This window comes from Astatotilapia calliptera, chromosome 7 (genome assembly GCF_900246225.1).
Source record: "Astatotilapia calliptera chromosome 7, fAstCal1.2, whole genome shotgun sequence".
Taxonomy (NCBI): domain Eukaryota; kingdom Metazoa; phylum Chordata; class Actinopteri; order Cichliformes; family Cichlidae; genus Astatotilapia; species Astatotilapia calliptera.
In genome coordinates, this window is record NC_039308.1 from 53,308,173 (window position 1) to 53,329,961 (window position 21,789).

At 41.5% G+C, this 21,789-nt stretch overlaps 1 protein-coding gene across 3 annotated transcripts in view; it reads right to left on the bottom strand.

Annotated features, from left to right (window-relative positions):
- The window catches only part of ano3 (anoctamin 3), a 55,334-nt gene that overhangs the window by 11,178 nt on the left and 22,367 nt on the right, over positions 1-21,789 (bottom strand). For 2 of the 3 annotated variants that reach the window (XM_026175590.1, XM_026175591.1), the window contains 12 exons: positions 19,551-19,757; positions 12,220-12,350; positions 11,940-12,095; positions 11,748-11,848; positions 11,579-11,623; positions 7,426-7,560; positions 6,745-6,851; positions 6,077-6,132; positions 3,011-3,132; positions 2,075-2,209; positions 1,897-1,993; positions 1,321-1,381 (listed from right to left, as the gene is read on the bottom strand). In XM_026175590.1, the coding sequence (XP_026031375.1) occupies positions 1,321-1,381; positions 1,897-1,993; positions 2,075-2,209; positions 3,011-3,132; positions 6,077-6,132; positions 6,745-6,851; positions 7,426-7,560; positions 11,579-11,623; positions 11,748-11,848; positions 11,940-12,095; positions 12,220-12,350; positions 19,551-19,757 (1,353 nt within the window). The remainder of the gene's footprint in view (positions 1-1,320; positions 1,382-1,896; positions 1,994-2,074; positions 2,210-3,010; positions 3,133-6,076; positions 6,133-6,744; positions 6,852-7,425; positions 7,561-11,578; positions 11,624-11,747; positions 11,849-11,939; positions 12,096-12,219; positions 12,351-19,550; positions 19,758-21,789) is intronic. The other variant, XM_026175593.1, reaches the window with a different exon arrangement.

Here is a 21,789-nt window from a genome sequence, read left to right on the forward strand (position 1 = left end):
TTCAATCACATCTCGATTGTTTGATTTAGAAGCCACTGTGCTGTAGTGCAGAGGCAAAACTACACAAATTGTGTCTTTGTCCAAAATATTATTGACCTCACTGTAGCAGTGATACAGTTTGTGTATTAGTTTGCATTAGATATGCACACAATGTGGTTTTTATAACAGATTTCCAATAAAATATATAAATATGTGGTTGGTTCTTTGTAGCCTCACAATGGCTCTCATTTATCTATTAAAATGTTTTATCCTTGGGGATTTTTTTAAACCTCATGTGGTTTGTTTTGCTTTTTTTCCGGCACTGTTTTAACTCAAATTATTAAAAGCCTGCAGATTAATAAGTGATAAATCAAGCAAACAAAGCAACCAAACAAGTGATATATTTTCTGTGAACTTATTTAATGTAGAGTAAAATGAGAAAGACCAGAGGCAAAAAATGCACCAGAGTTTGAATCCTCAGTCAGAACAACTTTAGCCGCTCGTAAAGATGTTGAAGTTTAATATAGCTTGACCCACTTTTGTTTAAAGAGAGAGAAAAGCGGCCTTCTCTGATGCCTACATTCAATCCCTTGGGCTAACCAATTTTTCATGTCTATCTCACACACACACTCACTAACACTAACTCCAGACTTTGAGTGCACTCACTCAGTGGTGCAGTGCTGCTAACTTTGGTCCAGATAGCCAAAAGCTTTTATGCAGGATTTGGAGCTACAGACCTCAGTTAGTGCAACTGTGTAGACATTCTTTGGCTTTTGAGCTCTCATTATCCTTCACTTAGTCCAAATAAAGAACAAATTGTGTCAATTGCTCCCTCTGGCACAAGTGATTATTTACCTCCTTGACAGATAGATGGATCTGGGCCAGCCGATGCACTCTAATGCTCACACTTCACGTTACAAAGTTATTATAGCTGTGGGAAACGTAGCTGCAATATATGAATATCACGGTGCAATTCTACAACCTTGACAGCCGAGTGATATTCTGCCCCTGGAGAAATCTTTAATTATCAAACTAATTACATCAGAACTGCACTGGAAGTACAAGTGTGGAGTCAGAGAAGGCGGACTGAGATTTACTTACTGAAAAACACATTACAGACTGACGATCTCTTGTTTGTCTTGTTTGTGTACTGCAGAGTGTCTTGTGGACTAAATTCTCAGTTGAAAAACTTAATACGTTTGGGAGAGATGAGTGGTGAGTGGAAACACAAGCACTCAAGTATAAATAGAATCAAATTCCAGTAGGGTTGGTATCAGGCAGAGAACAAAGCTTATGTGGAACAACAAGAAAAAGCCACCAACACAAACTGCTTCTACGCACCCCAAATAGCCATGAAGATAGCGAAGAATACAGTGCCACCGTTGTCAAACAGATAGGTCACCTAGAAGCACAAGCACACGGAGCGCTGCTCTTAAAAACACAAAAGTGAAACAGAATACATTATCAATATCCACAGCCCCAATTTTACCCAAAAAGATCTCCAGGCTCTCTGACAATCAACATTTTTGAGTTCAGGTCCCAACGCAGGAGATTTGTTAAAGAAATCATGGTTTTAAAATAGCATCAACTGCCTATAATAATGATCGTACAGCTACAGCTACCAACTGATTAGCTTAGCTTGGCATGCAGACTGGAAGCAGGTGGAAACAGCTCACTGGTTATTGTCAAGTGGGAATAAATCCACCTAATACTTACTAAAAAAAGACCTAATTTATTTAATCAACATTAAAAAAGTCAAATAAAATAATAAACCTAAGGTTTCACCTGAAGAACCAGGTTCACTGTGCCCCCGTTTCTAGTCTAGATACATGTCTGCTGGCATCTTTGTAACAGTTTTGAGAAACTCTAAGATCATGTAATGTTGTGCATATGGAGAAATACCAAAGCTGCACTGACCTTTGCATATACACAACTGTCACTCAGCGTCCAAGGCTCACAGTTTTCCTCACACATGGGACACATGATGGTAGTGTTGGCCTCGCAAATCTCTTTACTGGGGAGAGAGTAAACCAATAAATGCCATCATCAACCGACACGATGTTCGGACTTACATGGCATAGTTGTGTGAACTGACCTGATTTGGCTCGCGTCCATGGTTAAAAGACCATAGAGGAAGACAAAAACCCCAACCAGGGCAGCGGGGATTAACATGCCCGTGTACCAGCCCAACCACGCAAAGTACAGACCGATTTTCTCACCAAAGTATCGCCTGGGAGAGACACAAAAAAATAGAGTGGAGAAAATTCACCAATTAACTGTGACGACTTAATTAGACTTGACCGTGCCCGTTCAGCGTGGAGTTGTGGGCGTCAGTGGTGCACTGTGAGATGATCACAGCGGCTTAATGGATAGAAGGTTGAACGCTAAGGCTGGAAAATAATCGATGATCCCAGCAAGCTTAAGCAAGACATTTATTTCAAAACTGCTCTCGTAAAGATCCAATACAGTGTAAAACCAAAAAACCTCTCCAAAGTACTTACTAGAACCTCGAAAACCTAATGACTTTCACGCTGTCTGTCACCTGTTTAATGCATACAAAGCTGTGAATGTGAAAATGACAAGGTGTGCTTCAGAGACAGTCATTTCAACTCCCTCTTGACAAGAAAGTGAAAATAATATTTCCCTAAATATGAAACCATTCCTTGCCACTCTCATGTTCCTCGTAATAAGATGGATATGACAGACTTGACAGATGGTGATGAAATGCAGAGCTACCAAGGAAGCCGGAAACTAAAGCGAGTTCATCATCAGCTGTTAAAATAGCTCCATCACTTCAGAAATAACAGACGTGCTGCGATGTCAAGGAGTTGTAGATGAGACTGCTCCTCGTGAGAAATCTGTGATCGTGCAGACTTCAAACTCCATTTAAACAACATATCTTGACTGTGATCAAAGAAAGGATCGGCAACATAATCAGGACGCGGTATCTCGCGTACGACGCACACACGTACACAATGTATGTGTACGAAAACAGCTCGTGATTTGTGTCACCTGCTTCAAAGCTGATTACCTGATGAGATCCAGAGGCTGGTATTTGTACCACATCCCCCAGCGGGCCCAGCGCTCATACAGAAGATGCCTGTGGTTCTGGGCACCGTGCGTCTTGATTGAATGTCTGCTCTTGTAACCGCCCTGATGAGACAAGAGAAGAAGAGTCTAGACTAAAAAATTTTTTTATATCCTTCAGATATAATCAGCCGATAAGAAACACAAAACATACCAGATTTGAATTTTCACACTATCCCCTGCATTGTTGTTTTTTGTGATGTAGTGAAGTACTACCAAAGCTACTCCTATATTTGCTGCCTTTCATGGAAAGTCAGGTTCTCTCCACCTGCACCTCTGTGAAGGGCACCGGAAGTCTTTCACAGTGTAAAAATGATGTACAGTACTGTGTAATAATCTTGAGCCGCACCTCATTTCTTTACATTTCGATTCAGAGGTGCCAGACTTGCTCGTAATTTTGAAAGTGGTCTTGAGCAATTGTTTTCCAGGCTTTCTGAAGGTCGAAGGTTTTCTTTGTACATTATCTGCTTTTTCAAATATCTTCAGTCCAGTTTTCGTACCTGACTATTTTCAGAGGAATGTTTTGTTTGTTTTGTGTCTACATACAACAGCCAGTTAGCAAAGAACCAATTTCTTTAGGTCTCTTTGGTGAGCCACGTACTGTCCACAAAGGCCTCATCAAAATCAGTGTACAACACTTAGTGTCTACAGCTAATTGTAAACTGTGGCGGAGGCTCTGTCTTGGTTTGGGGCTGCATTTCAAAATTGATGGATTTATGAACTCAAAAAGTATCATCAGATTTGATCCACCATGCAATACCATACGGAAAGCATCTTATTGGCAGCAGCTTCATTTTTCAGCATGACAATAGTTTACATGACAACTGTGTAGGATCACCTTTACTGAAAACAAAACAAAAGGCAGACAACATTCAAAGAAGAGATTTGAATGTGATCTGAAAAAAAATCTGTAGCAATATTCCTGAAGATGGGACAGCACGGTGGCAAGGTGCTGCCTCACAGTGGGTAGGTGCTGAGTTTAATTCCACCATCAGGCCAACGTCTCTCTGTGTGGAGTTTGCATGTTCTCCCCGTGTTTGCGTGGGCTCTCTCTGGGTACTCCACCTTCCTCCCACATTCTCTTGTCCAAAGTCAAGACATGCAGTTAGTGGGGTTAGGTTGACTGGTAACTCTAAATTGCCCATAGCTGTGAGTGTGAATGGTTGTTTGTCTCTATTTGTTGACCCTGCGACAGATGGGTGACCTGTCCAGTATGTACCCTGCCTCTTGCCCTAAGACAGCTTAAGGCAAGAGGCCCTTTTCAGCCCCCCCTGTGACCCTGAAAAGGATAAGCAGAAGAGAATGGATATTCCTAAAGATGACTTTATGGAAAAGTCATCTTCAGATAGAAATTCTAAGAAAGTTTGACTAAGAGAGTTCAAACTTTGAAGTAAAGGTGGTTATGCCAAATACATATATATATGTATTTCTATGTATTATTGTGAGTACAAGAAAATAATTATTATAATATGATGTGTTAAATTTGTTTAGATCAGAGGAATAGGGAAGGATTTGTCTGCGTTTTAGTTTGGCTTAGCTGTAGGCCTGAGAGTGTGTATTTGTTTAGAGAAAAAGGAATTTATGGACACTGGGGGTCTGCCTGCCATAAAAGGAGACAGGAAGCTACAGTTGGGGATTGCTGATGCTGATGCTTGTACCTTTAATAAAACTCATAATTGTTATAAACTTAGAAGTAGGTTTGTAGGAGACTCTCCACCTTATCTGTAAATGTAAGACAACAAGAGGCCAATGGCCCATCTGACCCATGCAGAGTGGGGGTCTCAGTGTTTGTAATATGTTAACTCTGTTTTCTATGTTGTGTAGAGGAATTTGGTGTAGCTTGGGTGAGATTACTTTTATGACCCCCAGGAAGTCACGTACGCAGAGACACACACACAGTGCTTAAACTGTTACACTCACACATCCACACGCACATTCACTCACGTGCACTCACATAGACATACAGGGTACACGCACACACAGGCACTCACGTGCTCGTGCATACACACAGACACAGAGTTTGCAGCACACCATGGGGGTTTTATGATGGGGTCACTTCTACAAAATTGTGTTTCACAGACAAAGGAGTGGAAGATCTGCAGAGGGACACCGGCCTTGCACGTCTTCCCTTCTAGAAGATGCATGCGTAAATGAAGATGAATAAAGATGAATAAAGGTTTTTGTGAAAATGACTACTGAGTCCGGTGCCGTCTCTGGATGCTTCGAGGAATAAAAAAAGAACCGGGGTGAAACTGATTTTGTAACAATGTTTAAATAAAAATTAACTGCTTTTCACTTTCTTAGCAAAATTTAAAGAAGTGAGGGACTGAGCTCAAGATGTTTGCACAGCCTGTGCAAGCAATCTGAATTTAATTTTAGCCAAATCTGGGACTCGCGTCAGGGTTTGAATCCACCAGCCAGCCAGTCAGACAGCCAGGACATTTCTGTGTGTGTTTGCGTGTTCTACCTGGGCACACATTGGTTCTTTTCGGGTACTCCAGCTTCTTCCCAGAGTCCAAAGGATAAGTTAATTTCTGAATTAGCTTTTAGGTACAACCCTGAATTGGAACTGAACTGGAACTGAATTGGAGCCACAAGTTTAGGTTGTTTGCATTGATCATTCTCTCAGACACCTCAGTTGTAGAGCTCTGCATCGATAGTCTGACATCAAATGGTAAAATTGCAATTGTGAATATTCATGTAGTAAGAACAAGACCTGGCATGAGTATGCACAGTCTTATAGCAAGACTTCTGGATGAGGTGCATTACCTTGTGAGGAGCGAACTTGGAAGAGAATAGCAGCCAAATTTATATCAGGTATCTCATTTGCTCTTTATGGATTTGTAATCAAACCACGTAGTTTAAAGACTTTCTCTTTCTTTGAATGAATGAATCAATGCAAAAGGTCTCTGAATGCCTTTAAAAACTCTGCATGAATAAAAATGTGATTACTCATATTAGTAATTTGTGAGTCTCAACATCTTTTCAGTAGGAATTAAAATCATCTCACCTCATGTGGAGGAAATGCAGCCTCATACGTATTGTTGCCCAATAGCCGGTTGATTCCTACAGTGGAATAAAGAACAAGGACGCCACATTAAAAATTTAAACCCACTTGTAATTGAGAGACAAATCCACAGAGTGGCTCATTAAAACCGTTATTTCTGCAGGACAAAAGCGCAATTATTGTCATCCATTTACTGAAACACCAGACAGTGCGATAAGGTGGAGTATGGATTTGAAAAGGGTTGCTCCATCTTGTGACTGAGCTGATCTGATTTCTTGGAAAGTAAAGTGGTCAAAGCTATTAAAATATTAACGTGAAACCCATTCCAAGATGCTGAGGCCAAACTTTAATCAGCAAATAATGTTGGCAGTAGACAGAGAAGATGCTGAGATAAAAAGAAAAAAAGAAAACCAATTGCCCAGAAGGAGAAGAGAGGAGAGATCAGACACAAATTAGACTGTACCACTTTTGCATCGGCAGCTCCCCCTATCACTCTGAAATCAAATTAACAGAAACTGACGTTTTCCCTTTTAAAATAAATGTAGGCTCCGTTCCTTTCTCAGTGGATAAATTGTCCTAAATGGATCATTAAGATGGTTATACGGAATGGCATTTGTGCGATGCTGCGGGAAACATTGTTCTGAACGTGAGGAGAAAGCACGGTGATTTACCCATCTTTGATTTTCCGTCCTCATACTTGGTGCGCTGCAGGACATGATGGACTATTCTACTTCTGGTAGAATTGGAGAAGAAGGTCTCTCTGTTGTTGATCGTGAAGCTGGGAGGAAATAACGGCACACTCCTTCAGTTATTCATAAAGCAACAGTGTATCAATATCACTCAGCAGAGGCCTTTAATGAGAGCTGAGTCGATAACGATGGGAGGTTATTAAAACACAATTTATGGTGCAAAGCTTGTATTCATCCCAACATTATTATCCCCTTTCCCCTTAAAAAAACGGCCCAGGCTGACAAGCTAAGGGAAAGTGGAAATGATTCACTGATAGACGAGATTAGATGATGCCTTTCATCACAGGGAAGTGTTGAAAATATGGAACAGCAAGCAAGTTATTTCACGCACATCTGCTGCTGTATTTCAATTTCTTATTTATGATCAACTTGTCTTTATCATCATGGCTCCCAAGTTCAAATGCAAAACTATAAAATATACAAGACTTTAAAGTGCAAACTTCATCGCGTGGTTTCTAAATTCCACATTAAGACTTCAGGACGTGAGTGGAAGTGATGGTTAAAAAGAGGGGTGGGGGGGCTAGGAATGCTGTTGCCCGGTAAAAACACTGTGATCCTGTTTGTGTGTCCTGGCATGCACGAGTGTGTATACATCCTCCTTACTGATGCATGCGTGCTCTGCTGAAGGGAGCTGTGTAGCAGTCGGTTTCCTCCAGGTCAGGCAAGGCCTCTTTGTCCAGCTTCATGGGATTTCTGGGAAGCCAGCTTTTGATTTGGCGACATCTCAGATGAAACCTGCTGCACAGGCGCACGCAGAGAAACGAGATTAACAGCACAGATTAAATGAAGATTGTTTACTTTGGTATGAGACGGAGTTCCCTGACCCTTTTCTCCTGACCTACCATGACGACTTCGCGCTAGCACAAAAAAGCATGTTTGCACACACATGTACATGCATTGCTGGACAGCACGTCTGATTATCTTTTTTCATTCTCATTTCCATGACCCGTGAGCCCGAGAGAGACTGATCCAGGATAACAGCTAGCTTAATCCAAATCATAGCATCACTATATTTTTGCTAACCCTATGCTAACAAACACCTACCCAAGTCAATTGAAAAAGGAAAGTTTTTGTTGAACTCCATGCGGTCTCTATACACACAAACTTTTTTTTTTATTGTTTATTTCATGCCAAATGTTTTCATTTGGTGAAAGGTGTAGGCCATTACATTTTACAGCGTCCACAACCCCCTTTAGCAGCAATAACGTGAAGCAATCATTTTCTATATGACTTTATAAGTGTCTCACTTATAAAGAATTTTAACCTACTCTTCTTTAAAACGTTACTTTACTTCATTGAGGTTTGCATGCAGCTAAAGCATTTCAGTTTGGTTGAGCTCTGAACTTTGGGTCATTGCAGCTCCTTGATTGTTTTCTTTTTCAGCAATTCTGTTGTAGCTTTGCTGCTGTGCTTGGCATCATTGTCTTGGTGTATGACCCAGTTTCAGGCCAAGCTTTAGCTGTTGGGCAGATGGCCTAACATTTGACTCTATAATACACTGATATACAGCGGAGTTCATACTCGACTAAATGACTAAGCTGCCCAGGTCCTGTGGCTGCAAAACAAGCCCAAATCAACTGTTCCACTGTGTATTATGCCAAACATCTCCAATGTGGTCCAAAGGACACTGCAAATCTAAGCTGGGCTGTCAGAGAGATGAGGTTTTCCTGGGTATCTAATTGCAGACATCTGGCACCAACTTAGCCTCTGAATTCCTATAGAAGTAGTAAGTAGTAGGGCGATCGTGGCTCAAGAGTTGGGAGTTTGCCTTGTAATCGGAAGGTTGCTGGTTCGAGCCCCGGCTCGGACAGTCTCGGTCGTTGTGTCCTTGGGCAAGACACTTCACCTACCGCCTACTGGTGTTGGCCAGAAGGGCCGATGGCGCGATATGGCAGCCTGACTTCTGTCAGTCTGCCCCAGGGCAACTGTAGCTTGCCTCCACCAGTGTGTGAATGTGTGTGTGAATGGGTGAATGACTGGGTGTGTAAAGTGCTTTGGGGTCCCTAGGGGGGGGACTAGTAAAAGCGCTATACAAATACAGGCCATTTAAATGTGCACTAGTGTCTATCTGTATGACTGTGCCATATATACATATATTCACCATTCAGGAATAACCAAATGTATAGTATTACGTTAGCACTGAACCCAGTTCCAAGTATGGTCATTTGTGGCGCCCAAAAAAAGAGAGTTTAAAACAGAATTTAACAAACTGGGTGATACTGTTGGATATCTTTTATATCCTGTCTGAGTTTTACATTGCACACTATCTAATTTTAGGACATTAACTTGTCATAAAAAAAATACAGTGAAGCATTAATTTTCAGATATTTAGTCAATAACAAGTTAACTGAATTATCATTTTCATCAATGCAAAGAGTACATTTGAAGATATTTCAAAGTATAAAAAGGTGAAAATCTCAGAGCTGCTGCCGATGCCTTGGTCTGTATAAATGTAAAAATTTGCATATAAAATTTAACTGTAGTCGACTCACAATTATAAAGAAATTTAAGTTAAAATCTAATAAATTGAAACCTAATGGTGATGACATAAGTAGTAAGAAGCTGCAAAAAGAAACAGATGTAAGGATCTAAGGGTAGAGAGGACATCACAGTTTTTGATACCAGGCTTTATTAATAAAATGTATCTGACTTTAATATCAGTCCCAGCAGGAATTATCCTCAGGCAGCCATCAGTTTCTGTACAAAATGTCCTGACAATCCTTCAGTCTGGACAAGTGTTTGATCAGCCTTCAGACAGACACTCTTTCAGTGACTCTGCTATGCAGCTAAAAATCTGCTCGCTTGGCAATGCATCCTTCTCCAGATTTGTTGGAGAGGCCTCCAGTAATTTGTGAGGCTGCTGTTCTTGTATGCATTAAATAAATACAAATAGCAATTCTGCTGCAAAACGTACTTGCTGACAGATAGTGTTTAATGTGTTGTTATGAAGGCTCCAGGTACTGTATGTAAAGATACTGATATCAAACCAACAAGCAGTCGCCACAGCCCATTTGTTCGGCATTACAGAAATGTGAGTTAGAGACAAACCATTAGTTAACACATAAAGCTCATTTACTGCTCGGGTAGATTTTTCTTTTAAGAACAACAGCTTAGCGAAAGCCTGCAGGAGCGCAGAGGAAAACATAATGATCCTCTTTCTTCACAATGACTAAGATCGCTCTCACACAAGATTTAATTTAGTTCCCTGAAGTGCTTTGTTCTCAGTTGGACAGGTGGGCGAGTGATTCTTGTCTGTCCGTGTGATATTGTCTGATTTTTGTGCGTGCGGTTAGTGTGTATACACGGTATGTGAAAGCGTAACAAAACAAGCCTGCAGTTATCAGACTACGGTCAACCTCTTTAATTTTCTACTGACTACAGTCTGTCTATCATATGTCATTGTGTTAGTTTATGGCTACAACGCAGTCGGCATTTAAGTAGAATAAAACACTAAAGCGGGCACTTATACTGCAGTTAGTGTGTCAGGTCCACTTAGCCTTGTTCAGCTATGCTAATAAGCTGTGTTCAAAACAGCAAAACAACAGCAACGACAACACTCCCAGCATGTTCATAGTTTAATGGATTGAAGCGAACAGTCCTCCACCACCAGCAGTATCACACTTCACTAAATGTTACCTTTACAGAGCTTAACAAAGGCCCTTTCATAGCTCAGACATTAAGTGTCCACTTTGCTGTTGCTCAAGTATCATTTTAGTTCTTTCTCATCAAGTGAGTAAAGCCATTGAAAAAATAGCTTTCAAATTTTATGCATTTCTCCATAATGTTAAATAATTATAACAAATAAGCCATGACTAAAGTTATCAAACATTTTGCTGAATGAGTGAGTATATATTTTAAAGGAAATATTGTAAATCAATATATTTGACCATCAGTTGAGAATCATTTGCATTTAATGAAAACTATGGCTGTGCACGACTCATTCACGACTGATTAACCAGATACTGATGATCTATCCAGCAATTTGATGCGACCTTTACATGACTGGGAAAATAAGTTTGGTGTACAAAAATCTAAGAACCAGGTGTTTTGATTTTTAGTATGGTGGTTTTTAAAACAGTGTTCTACCACATTTTCTTTCAGTTTCTGGTTATTTCTGTCTGCTTTCCAGTGAGAAGAGGAAATGGAAATTTGGAGTTCTTCAAAGAACTTGGACAACACTTGAACACCACATCAAAGTGCAAATGCGGCTCTCTAAAAATAGCATGCAAATAAGTCTGTGGGGCTCCATTTTATCTTTTATGAAGAGTATTTTATAGAAAAGCAGTCAGAACTGGGTGAGCTGCTTTACTGGACCTTTAAAAACGTGCTGTATCGTAAACTCATTATTTTTTAAATAAATAAAAAAGGCCATGTATTTGGAAAACCCTGAAAAATTAAGTACCGCACTTAATCAGTTAAGAATAGTAGTTGATATTGTTAATTATTGTTAAAAGCTTTCCTTTTCAATTATTTATTGCAACTCATCTTTACTGCATACCTTCCAACTTTAAAATTCCAATGTTTATAAATACTCTATATGTACAGTACACTCAACTTTCACATACTTTATCACTATGAGGGCTGCAAAAGGACAAAAACAGGCTTACTCAATCTTCCACCGTCTCTGTTCCTCACAGACTCATAAATTCAGTCCATCATCCAACTTACTACTGAATCCCCCAGACACACCTATGCCTATGGATTTGATTAGAGACACCGATGTATTCAGAGTAAATTATTCCTTAAATCGACTTACCTGCCCAAGGTTTTGCTCTTCCAGTCTGTAAAGTAGCATTTTTTTCTTTAATAACAGACAAGAATATAGGTTAGAAAGACTGTGTAAAGTTGCTTGTGGCTTAAAAAACAACAACAAAAAGATCTACTTTTATGTTTTTTCAGAGTTAAAAGGTTCATTCTTTATTTACCTGAAAGGCATTCGGATATTCATCTGCTCAGCGTACTTGCAAAGCGTGTCCCAGGTAGCATGGATCTTCACAAACATGATGTCGTTGTTCGTCAAGGAAGGCTTTCGAAACAAAAAAGGAGTGCAGGGAACTGAGAACAAGGGAGATTTAAGTAAATAATAAAGCAACTAAAAGTCTCCCGGGTATATTTACCTCTTTCTCCAGCATCAGACCTTCAGCTCGTAAATTCTTCTCAAACGTGCACCTCTTCTCCACCTGTGGACTCGACTTCTTATAAACCAGGATGTAGTCGATGCGCTTTTTACCATCTCGGAAAAAGAGCCCGGATGAATCCGTTGGTTTCTTTCTCTGGAACAACAAAGTTTTATCCAACACAAAGGACTGCTTCTCAGTGTGCTAATGCCAAAATAACTTGGAACATCATCAGTTTACATTTTGTGATGATTCAGGTGGATCAGTGAAAGTGTGTTACCTGAACTGAATCTGTCCGGGCCTCTAATTTAGCACGGGTGACAGGCTTTTGCAGCAGAAATGACTCGTCTGCCCTCGTTTCACACGTACTCACTTCAGACTCCTCCACAAAGTGATCCTTGCCATCCTCTGCTGCACACAAGTCACAGCAGGACCAATAAAAACACTACTGAACTGGTAAGAAACAACTAAGAGTACCTGAAGTGCAATAGGTCTTTGTTCTTGCTAAAGTCAATATTCTCCCTAATCTGGCTGCCAACGCTGACATTAGATTTTTATTTCGCTAAGAGCTAACTTATTTAAACGTGGGTGTCAGGTTGAAAACGGCACCTTGATGCAATTTAACAGATCCGAGCACCGACGTTTAAAAAGCCCCAATCTTATTTCCTGCCTTGATATGTGCAAACCAAATAACATTTTGTCCAGCCCACACAATATAAACAGTAAATATTGTGCCATAAATTCATTTTCTAAATGTCCCAGCATTGCTTTTTTTTTTTGCCTTGCTGATTATTCATCTGGAGCAAAATGTGTGTTAGCTTTTCAGCTCACCATTTTATGAGGGCAAATGTATTTGCTGTGCAAAACAAAATGATTTATTAGTCTCAAGAAATACTTGTTGTGTGGGTTGTTATGACACAATCTAAACTTCATAATACAAGCTCTGTAATTGTGTGACATGGGAGATGAGGCATTTCACAGCACAGCACAGCACAAGTTATACTTTCTCAGGTACATGTGACAGCTCATTAGCTAATTTCTTCAGGCAGCTGTATCTTTACCTCCTTATCAGTGTAGTGTATTGTTTGATACTGATGTGCAGAAACCAAGTATAAGAAATCCATATTAAGAGAAGCAATGCTGCTGTATGGGTTCTACTTATTTTTCTGTAGCTAACCTTGCTCCTGTGACCTGGAGTTTTCGTCTGGATTTTTATAGCGATCAGAATGAGCCAAAACTTCAGTGTTTGGAAAAAAAAAAGAAGCATAGGGTTCATTTATACCTGCTGTGGCTAACAACCTCCACGTTTTCAGCTCACCTTCACATGTGTCAGATGTCGAATGCAGGGAGGTTATGGAAGGAAATATCTGTTCCCCAGCACAAACAGGATGAAACTATAATAGTATTAAAGCATTTCTTCCCAAGTCTACAAATCTAGTCCAGAAAGAGGAGCTAAATTGACAACCTTCTTTACACCTACTGGTGTACACAGTTTGTATACAGTTTGTTTTAATTCTCTATTTATACTCACTTTATTAGGTACACCCGCTCAACTGCTTGTTAATGAAGTGGGGCAGGTGTAGAGTGTGCCTTCTGCTGAAGTTCAAACCAAATAACAGAGGGAGGAAAGGTGATTTGAATGTGGCATGGTTGTTGGTGCCAGACAAGGTGGGTTGAGTATTTCACAAAAAGCTGATCTAATGGGATTTTCACATACAGTTGTCTCCAGGGTTTACAGAAAATGGACCGAAAGAGAGAAAATATTTAGTGAGCAGCAGTTCTCTGGGTGGTGATGACAGAAGAGAATAGCCAGACTGTTTTGAGCTAACAGGAAGGCAACAATACCTGACATAGCCACTCGTTACAATCAATGTATGCAGAACATCTCTGAACACAGAGAAGCAGATGGACAACACAGAAAGTCACTGTTGTCAGCTAACAACAGGGAACCAAGGATATAGCTTGCACAGCCTCACCAAACGTGCACAAGAGAAGACTCGAACAACATTGCTTGATTTGATGAGTTTCAATTTCTGCAGGAGTGTTGGGAAGGTAGGCTCTGAATTTATCATAAACAACATGAAAGCATGGATCCATTCTGCCTTAAATCAGTAGTTCACGCTCATGGTGGCATAATTTTGTGGCACACTTTAGGCTCCCTTAGTACCGACTGAGCATTGTTTAACCACCACAGCCTGCCCTTTATGACCACAGTGGATAATGCTTCCACCAGGACAACACATCATGTCACAAAACTCAAACTGGTACAACGAGTTCACTGTGCTCAAAACGCCCCCACAATCACCAGATCTCAATCTAATAGATCACCTTGGGGATGTGTTGGATGTTTCCAGCACCTTTATGAATATACGCAATAATGAATTAAGGAAGCTCTGAAGGAAAAAGGGGGTCCACACTCAGTACTTTGTAAGATGTACCTAACAAAGCAGCTAGTTTAAAGTTTCCCCACAATTAAAGTTAATATTTGTAGTTTTTTTTATCATTTAGAAATAAAAGTATTGTGTTGAAAAATGACTGACGTCTGGCTAATATTTGGTAGTAAAACAAATCCAAAAGGAGACGAGATGTCCAATTACACTGTGAAACTAATATGAATATTTGAAGCTGATCAGTTGCGATGATTCATGAAGAGGCTCAGAAGTAAAAAGCGAGCGGATTTATCTATTTTATTTCACATCTGGAAAAAATATCATTATAATACAGATGAGCAGAAATACTTGCTACTTAATGTGATGTTAACTGTCAAAACCTTTTTATCTTTAAGGGGGACCGGTTATGTTTCTCCCTGTTTTCTGTCAGGTGTACTGTTACAGGGGGAAGAGAGGTAAAATAGCTTCTTTCTGTGAGTGTATTAACTGAGGTGTTGCACCAAGAACCAGTCTGAGATAAGTAAGGATTACTTTGGACTGTTAATAATGCAGAGTAGAGTCAAACAATAGACTTAATGTAGAAAAGCCAGTGTGTTAGTGTGAACTACATTACCCAGTGGCCTCTGGGCAGTGATGGGATTCATGGGATTTCTGAGCTAGATGGTCTTCGTTCGTTCCTGGGCTAACGATTGAGGAGAGAGCTGCTGGGAAGGAAAGCAAATAGCCCATCCTGTATTTGTTGGGGATGGTGTGCGTCACATAAACAAATCACACCATATTACCCCCCCACATCCTCCTACTGTATGCCATACCTCCCTGTACCATCCATCTGACCGCCAATAAACTCCACCTGCGGTAATCTAATCCCTGGATGTCAGCCTCTCCTTCTGACCGAGGATAGTTACTATTGCAGCACCACCCAGCATTAAACTGACGTACACCATTCTGTACAAAGTGGATAGCCCGCCTTCTCCAGTTTTCATAGCCGACGCTCATTGGCCCTCAGAAGAGCCATGACAGCTTCTTGAGGTGCCTTCACCTGAGTAAACTCCGTGCGGCGAAGCAAGGGAGTAGCATATCGGTGGACTCCCTCTACCTGTATGCGGACTGTCCTTGATTCAAGAATGTCGATTGCCTGCTGGTCTTCCTTTGACCTGGTGACCTCCTTTTCATTCCTAAACAGGAGGACATCAAGCTGCCATAGCCTCTCAACATCTTTGGAGAGCTCTGAAGTCTGTGGGATGAATGATGAGTGCAAGCATGCCTGTCCAGCGGCTGGATGAGGAAGACTCTTGGCAGGTCCCTGCAGCATCAACCCCAGCTCTGTGCAGACTGCTACTGGCCCTCCAGGTGGTCCACGAAGCACCGGGTATACTGGAGTGATAAGGTGCGGGTGATCTGATCCAATCAGGATCATAGGTTTCACCTTGCTGAAACCTGTGAAGGGAAGTCTTTGTAGGTGACTGTACTTCCTTTTGAGTGTTTCCACTGGGCTAGATTGCTCCGCCCGAACCAGTTGTTTTGTTGTGAATGCATTTAGTATTTGATGCCTCACCTTCGGCTTAGCTTTAGTGGACACCTCCAATGATATGCTTCCCCCATGCAGCTGCAGGACATCCTGTCTGATGGTTCGGAGGGCCAGAGCCTCGTCTGTTGGGGCTAGGCCGAGGAACTTCACAGCAGCAGGCAATATTATGGTTCTCTCTGAACCGTCATCCAGCACAGCATAGGTGTCCATGGTTTTCTTCCCATTGCGGACCTGAACTCTTACCACCTTCAACATCACTCTCCCAGAGTGACTGGGATGGTCAACATAGATGACACTGGATGCTGTGCACATGGTCAGGATACTGAGGTTCTGCTCTTTAGCCTTGGCGAGGCTATGTAATACAAGGAGGTGTTGCTCACCACAGGTGCTGCAGGGTTTCTTGAGCGTGCAGTTGTCAGCAGAATGGTTCCGGCCACACCTCCAACATTTATTCTTATCTCTGATCCAGTCCAAACCGCAGCCACATCCAGCCGGGAGAACTCATTACATCCACTCCAGTAATGCTCTGTCCCTTCACAGAAAGGGTAGTAAGGCTTGAAACGTTCTCTTTTCTTCTGCATCGCAACAGCCTTTGGACCTGGATGGGCCACAGCAGGTGGTTTGGTGGCTGTGGTTTCAGGTCCATAATAAACAGAGGCCAACTTGGGTTTGCACAGGATATCGCTGAGTTCACTCTGTACCAGTTGTCTTGGCTGACCATACTTCTGCTCAAGAGCCCTCATTGCACTAGTATATGGAGTTGGGTCATGGATGTAGCATTTAGTCACTTGGAATGCACTTGGGAACTTCAAGTGATCTAGCAAGATCTGATACTTATAATCCTCGGACAAGTGCTTGTGAGGCCCAAGAACACTATCCAGTCCTTTCTTCAGTAAGGCAAAGTCACTCTCCTTCCCAGAACTGAAAACAGTGAGCTTGGGCTTAGGGAGGCCATAGAATGATGCAATCAACATTTCCAACATACTGGGTTCTGAACTCACGTGGTTTGCTGCTGGGGGCATACCTGGCTGAGGTCTAAGCTCCTGTGCAGATAGCACAGGCTGGAATGAAGCATATCGAGGCTGTTGAGGAAGAGGGCAAAGTGGGGGGATCCATGGCTCAAAACCCCGAGTGAAATCCTCCTTTGCAGTAGAAGGTTGCATAGTGGCTGGCTCAGCCACTAAGGGAGGGTCTGGTTGAGGTGTCTGCGATGGCACAGGAGGCCCAGACATCTGTATTGCCGGTGGAGCTACAGTGCTGGCTACAGCAGGTGGAGCAGGAGTCGCTGGATGCACTGGTGTGAGAAGATAGTAAGGACATGGCGAAGTGAATCTCGGGGCAGACGTTGATCTATCCATAGAGAGCACTGTGGGTGGCCCAACGTGTGCAGTGGAAGTGCCAGGGACTGGGGCTAAAGGAGCTGACATCACACGGATGGGCTCTGTAATTCTCTCCCCCTCCTGAATTGATTCGGGCTCCCTGGCTGTAGGATTTGGTGTAGAGACAGCTGAAGCCATTGGTTCCACCTCCATTAATATCCCCTTTGGCACTGGAGAGGTGAGCCGCTCAAGTCGCTGCACACGTTTGTTAAGGTCGCGGGACTCTGCTACAGTCACTTGCAGAGATCGCATCTGATGCTGGATATTAATCAGACAATCCTCCATTCTTCGCCATCTTATCTCCTCCACATCCGGCCTCCTTGTGTAGTGGGAGTCTGACGGTGCCATCATAACCTCCTCTGTTAGATTGGGTGACAGCCTTGGCCCACGGATATGGTAGGACAACTCATAGTCCACCAGATGTCCAGGGATTCGATGGATCCTGCTAGGACTGGGACTTCGTGCATCATCCTGCTCTCTGGAGGAAGCCATGTCATGCAGGTGCGGCATATCCAGCTCGAAGGACCAAAGTGGCTCACCACAGGTGCTGCAGGGTTTCTTGAGCGTGCAGTTGTCACCATTCTGTACACGTAAGGAGGTGGAATAATGAGCAGAATGTGTCCCTTTAAGGTGAAGTGTGATCTAATTGTCTTTATATAATGTGGGCACTGTTCAAGTTCTCATTCAAATAAAAATTGTGTGGATTTTTATGCCTGTAGTTCCTGTTTCAAGGTGCGATAAAATGATAACAATAGCAGTAAAATATAACCCGCTGTACATTTTCAGTTCTCTAGCAGTTTGTCTTCCAGCTTGAGAACCACTGAAAAACATCTGTCACTTTCCACAGGTGGGAAACTGTTGATGGATGATCTTCCTTGTTTACCAGCTCCTGCTTTTTGCTCTGTCTACACTCTCTCCTTCTGTCTGCACTCTGAGCCAAAAAGGAAAAAAAAAAATTCAGACCTGCTCCTCACACGAAGAGACGGTTTACACCAGAATAGAAACACCTCGTGCAGACAGTGTGTAATTCTTATATCAAGTCCCACTTTTGCACACTGCACTCCGCACCAAAATAACAAGTATGCAGACAAAGGGCATTTCAAGGTCAGGAAAATACCAATATGCTGAAGTGCTGCATGCACTAGTTTTCATGCTGTGAAAAAAATAGCACTCTCACCGTCTGTGGCCTCTAAATATTCTTGAAGCTGTTAATGAGACCGAGTAATTTTCGTCTCCAGCAGGCACATCCGTGGTACTGGCCCATAACAATAATATACTGTATTTATATTACCAGCGTTTTCCCATGCTATCGCATTCCCTCGGAACGTGCTCCCAGCAGCTGCGACTTTGCGCAGTGTTTTCTAAATCCCCTGCAGCATTAACACAATCTGTTCCATCAATATTACACACAAACCTTAAGTACCACCATCAATATAAAAATCCGTGTAGTGACCAGCTCAATTCCTGTTGAACCTAAAGTTCAATACAATCAGTCCACAGTACGGAGAAAATAATTAAACATGCCATTCAGACAATGAAAGGCGATAATGGTGAAAACATTTCAGAGGCTTTTGTTTTTTTGGAAATATTATACAACCTGTGATGTATACAACACAATTACTTCACAGAAAACACTTACACTGGGGGAAATAATTCTTTAGGAAGAGCAATGCTGAGTATAAACCCAAAGAACACTATCCCCATCAAGCATGGAGATGTAAACGTTATGTTTTTGGGCCGTTCTTGTGCTAGAGTACGTGATAACTGTACGTCACTGTGGGGCCATTAGACGGGGCCATGTACCATAAAATCCTGGAAGAGAACCTCCTTCCCTCAGCCAGAACTCTTGGTCTTCTAGCACAACAGTGATCCAAAACATGCAATCATACCACCAAAAAACAAACGAGTGACTAAAGAAGAAGCACATTAACCGGATCAAGAAATTATTTCCTCCACTGTATATTTATTAGGAGGCCCTGCAGACCATGATTGCTGTGGATCTTTAAAAAAATTAAAATAAAAAATAAAGCTTCGTCAACAAAAACAAGAATTTCTTATTTCAAGTTATTTTTTTTTATTTATTTCTTTTTGGCCAGCAAAGAACAGCAGAAGTCACAAATTAAAAGCAAACAAGACACAGTGATTAAACCTACAGTTGTATGATATTGTAATGCTAAAGTGTGCACATACTTTCATGGTGAGCTTCAATATCTCGCAAGATCAATTTAAATTGATGTAGGCGCTCTCTAATAACTGAAGCATCTCGTCCACTAATGAGTATAGAAAACATGTGAGTTACTGACAGCGGACTGACCTGTCTGTGGGGGGAGGAGGCTGCAGGAAGTGCTGATGCTCTGACTCAGACCCTCAACCTCTGGTTTAGGCTCCGGGCTCAGAGGCACAGACAGGAAGTGGTTGAGGTTGGTTGGATGAGTCTGACTCTGGGCCAGGCAGGGCAGACTGCGGCGAGATGGCTTTAGGCTCTTCTCCTTCAGGATCTCGCTGATGCTTGTGTGCATGCCTGAGGAAAAAGAAACGGAGGAAAAGTTCATGCCAATAGTTGCTTAAAAGAAAGAAGAGCAGTCAGAAATCTCTCAAGCCTAAAAAAATTCCATGCATGAGTTTTTCAGAATAGCTCATGGAGAAAAAGAAAGTGTTTTATACACTTAGTTTTATGTCATATTGTACAATTTATACACAGATCCACTGTGAAATTTATATTTCTATATACGGCAAATAGAATAATACAAATATGTTTTAATCAGATGCACTTGCATTAAAGGATGGATTGGCTTTGGCTGCGCTCGTTGATGAAGCTCTCAAAGAGACATCAAAAAAACAAAAATTATGCAGAGAGAACTACTCACCACTACATCAGCACTTCATTATAAGTCAGCAATACTACAAAAGTGGTACTCTAAAGTCCATGTGGTATGTGATGGTTACACGTATTACCACGAAAGTCTCTGAAAATAATCAGGGAAGAGGTCTGCTCACAACTCACACCGTTAGATTACATGTTGACAGCTGGTAGCATAGTAGCTAATGAATGAGAAAGTGATAAGAAAATATGAAAGGCGCACCGCTCAACAGAAAGTAAGCTTACTTGTTATGGCTAAGTGGACAACAGTCATGTAATGCTGTTCTCCAATTTCAATGCTTGTACAACATTGTGGAAATCACCACAATGATGGCATTTCAGTTTGGACATTTGATGTTGCATCAGTTTGGATAATTCTTTAATAAATCCAGCTCTTCTGGGTCAGCCAGTTTTATATAATATAATAAACACCGCATGACTGGATTATCTCTTCAATAAAGCAGCTGAAGTCAATAAACAGTAAAATAACACCCCTGGTAAGATGTTAAAGTAAGAAGAACTTGACATGCTGTACATCAATTATAGCATTAATGAGTTTCTTTCCGCTGTTTCCTATCAGGTTTCCATCCATTTTCTTAATCATTTATCCAACCAGGGTCACAGTGGGGCTGAAATCTATCCCAGCTGACATTAGGCAAGATGTAGGGTTACACCTTTAACAGCTACATCACATGACTAACAGCCCAATTCAGAATCAACATTTAATTAAAGTGTTTGTCTCTGGACTGTGGGAGGAAACCAGAGCACCCATAGAAAAGCAACACCAACACAAACATGCAAACTCCCCATGGAAAGCAGATCATGAATCATCACTGAGGCAACACGAGAGTTAGTCAACCTGCTACAAGTTTATATAAAATATTCATCTTATCATTTTACTTCCTTGCTTGTATCTGCTTTGCATTCACCATTTTTATATTTGCTTGTATCTTACAAAACAGCATATATGACCAGTAATAATAACAACAAAACATTTAAAAAAAAAACTGAGCGCCCTGAAATCATGAGAGGGGATGAAAAAACAAAACAAAAGAAAGGAGAAATCTCTGTCAAAAGGTCCACTTTTTTATGGGCTCCACTGATAATGTCTGTCCTTCATAGTGCATTAAAACCATCAGCACTCCCTCATTTCCATCAAATGACGCACTCCAGTACCTCGAGACCAGCAGTGCCTTAGCACTCCAACCGCCTGAACAAATAAACATTTAATAACATTAACTTGTTCTACACCCCGATTAGCTTTGCGCTAACAGAATATTCATCACTGTGACGATGAACTGTAAAGAGAGAAGTTAATGAGAATAATGAATTACCATCAGTTGAAACAGAACACTGTAAATGACCTTCAGCCTCAGCTCTGCAGCTCCTGACTTATTTATTAACAAAATTAAGGCGTTGTCTTTAGACGGGAACGTGACTTCTTTTCACATCCAGTGATGAATTCACTCACTGACCTTCCTGAAACATTCAAGTGAAACATGAATTGATCATTTACTCTCTGTACAGTGAGGGCCCGAGCTGCAAGCTGTTCAATAATTCATTTTCATGACATTGAGCTGAATGGGTTTGTCATGGGGAGGCCCTGTAAATTAAAGAGGACGTGGCACGCAGTGTTCGTCGACCGCAGTCATCCTCATCCTTCCATCGTGCTGAAGGTTAAGCATTTAAACCT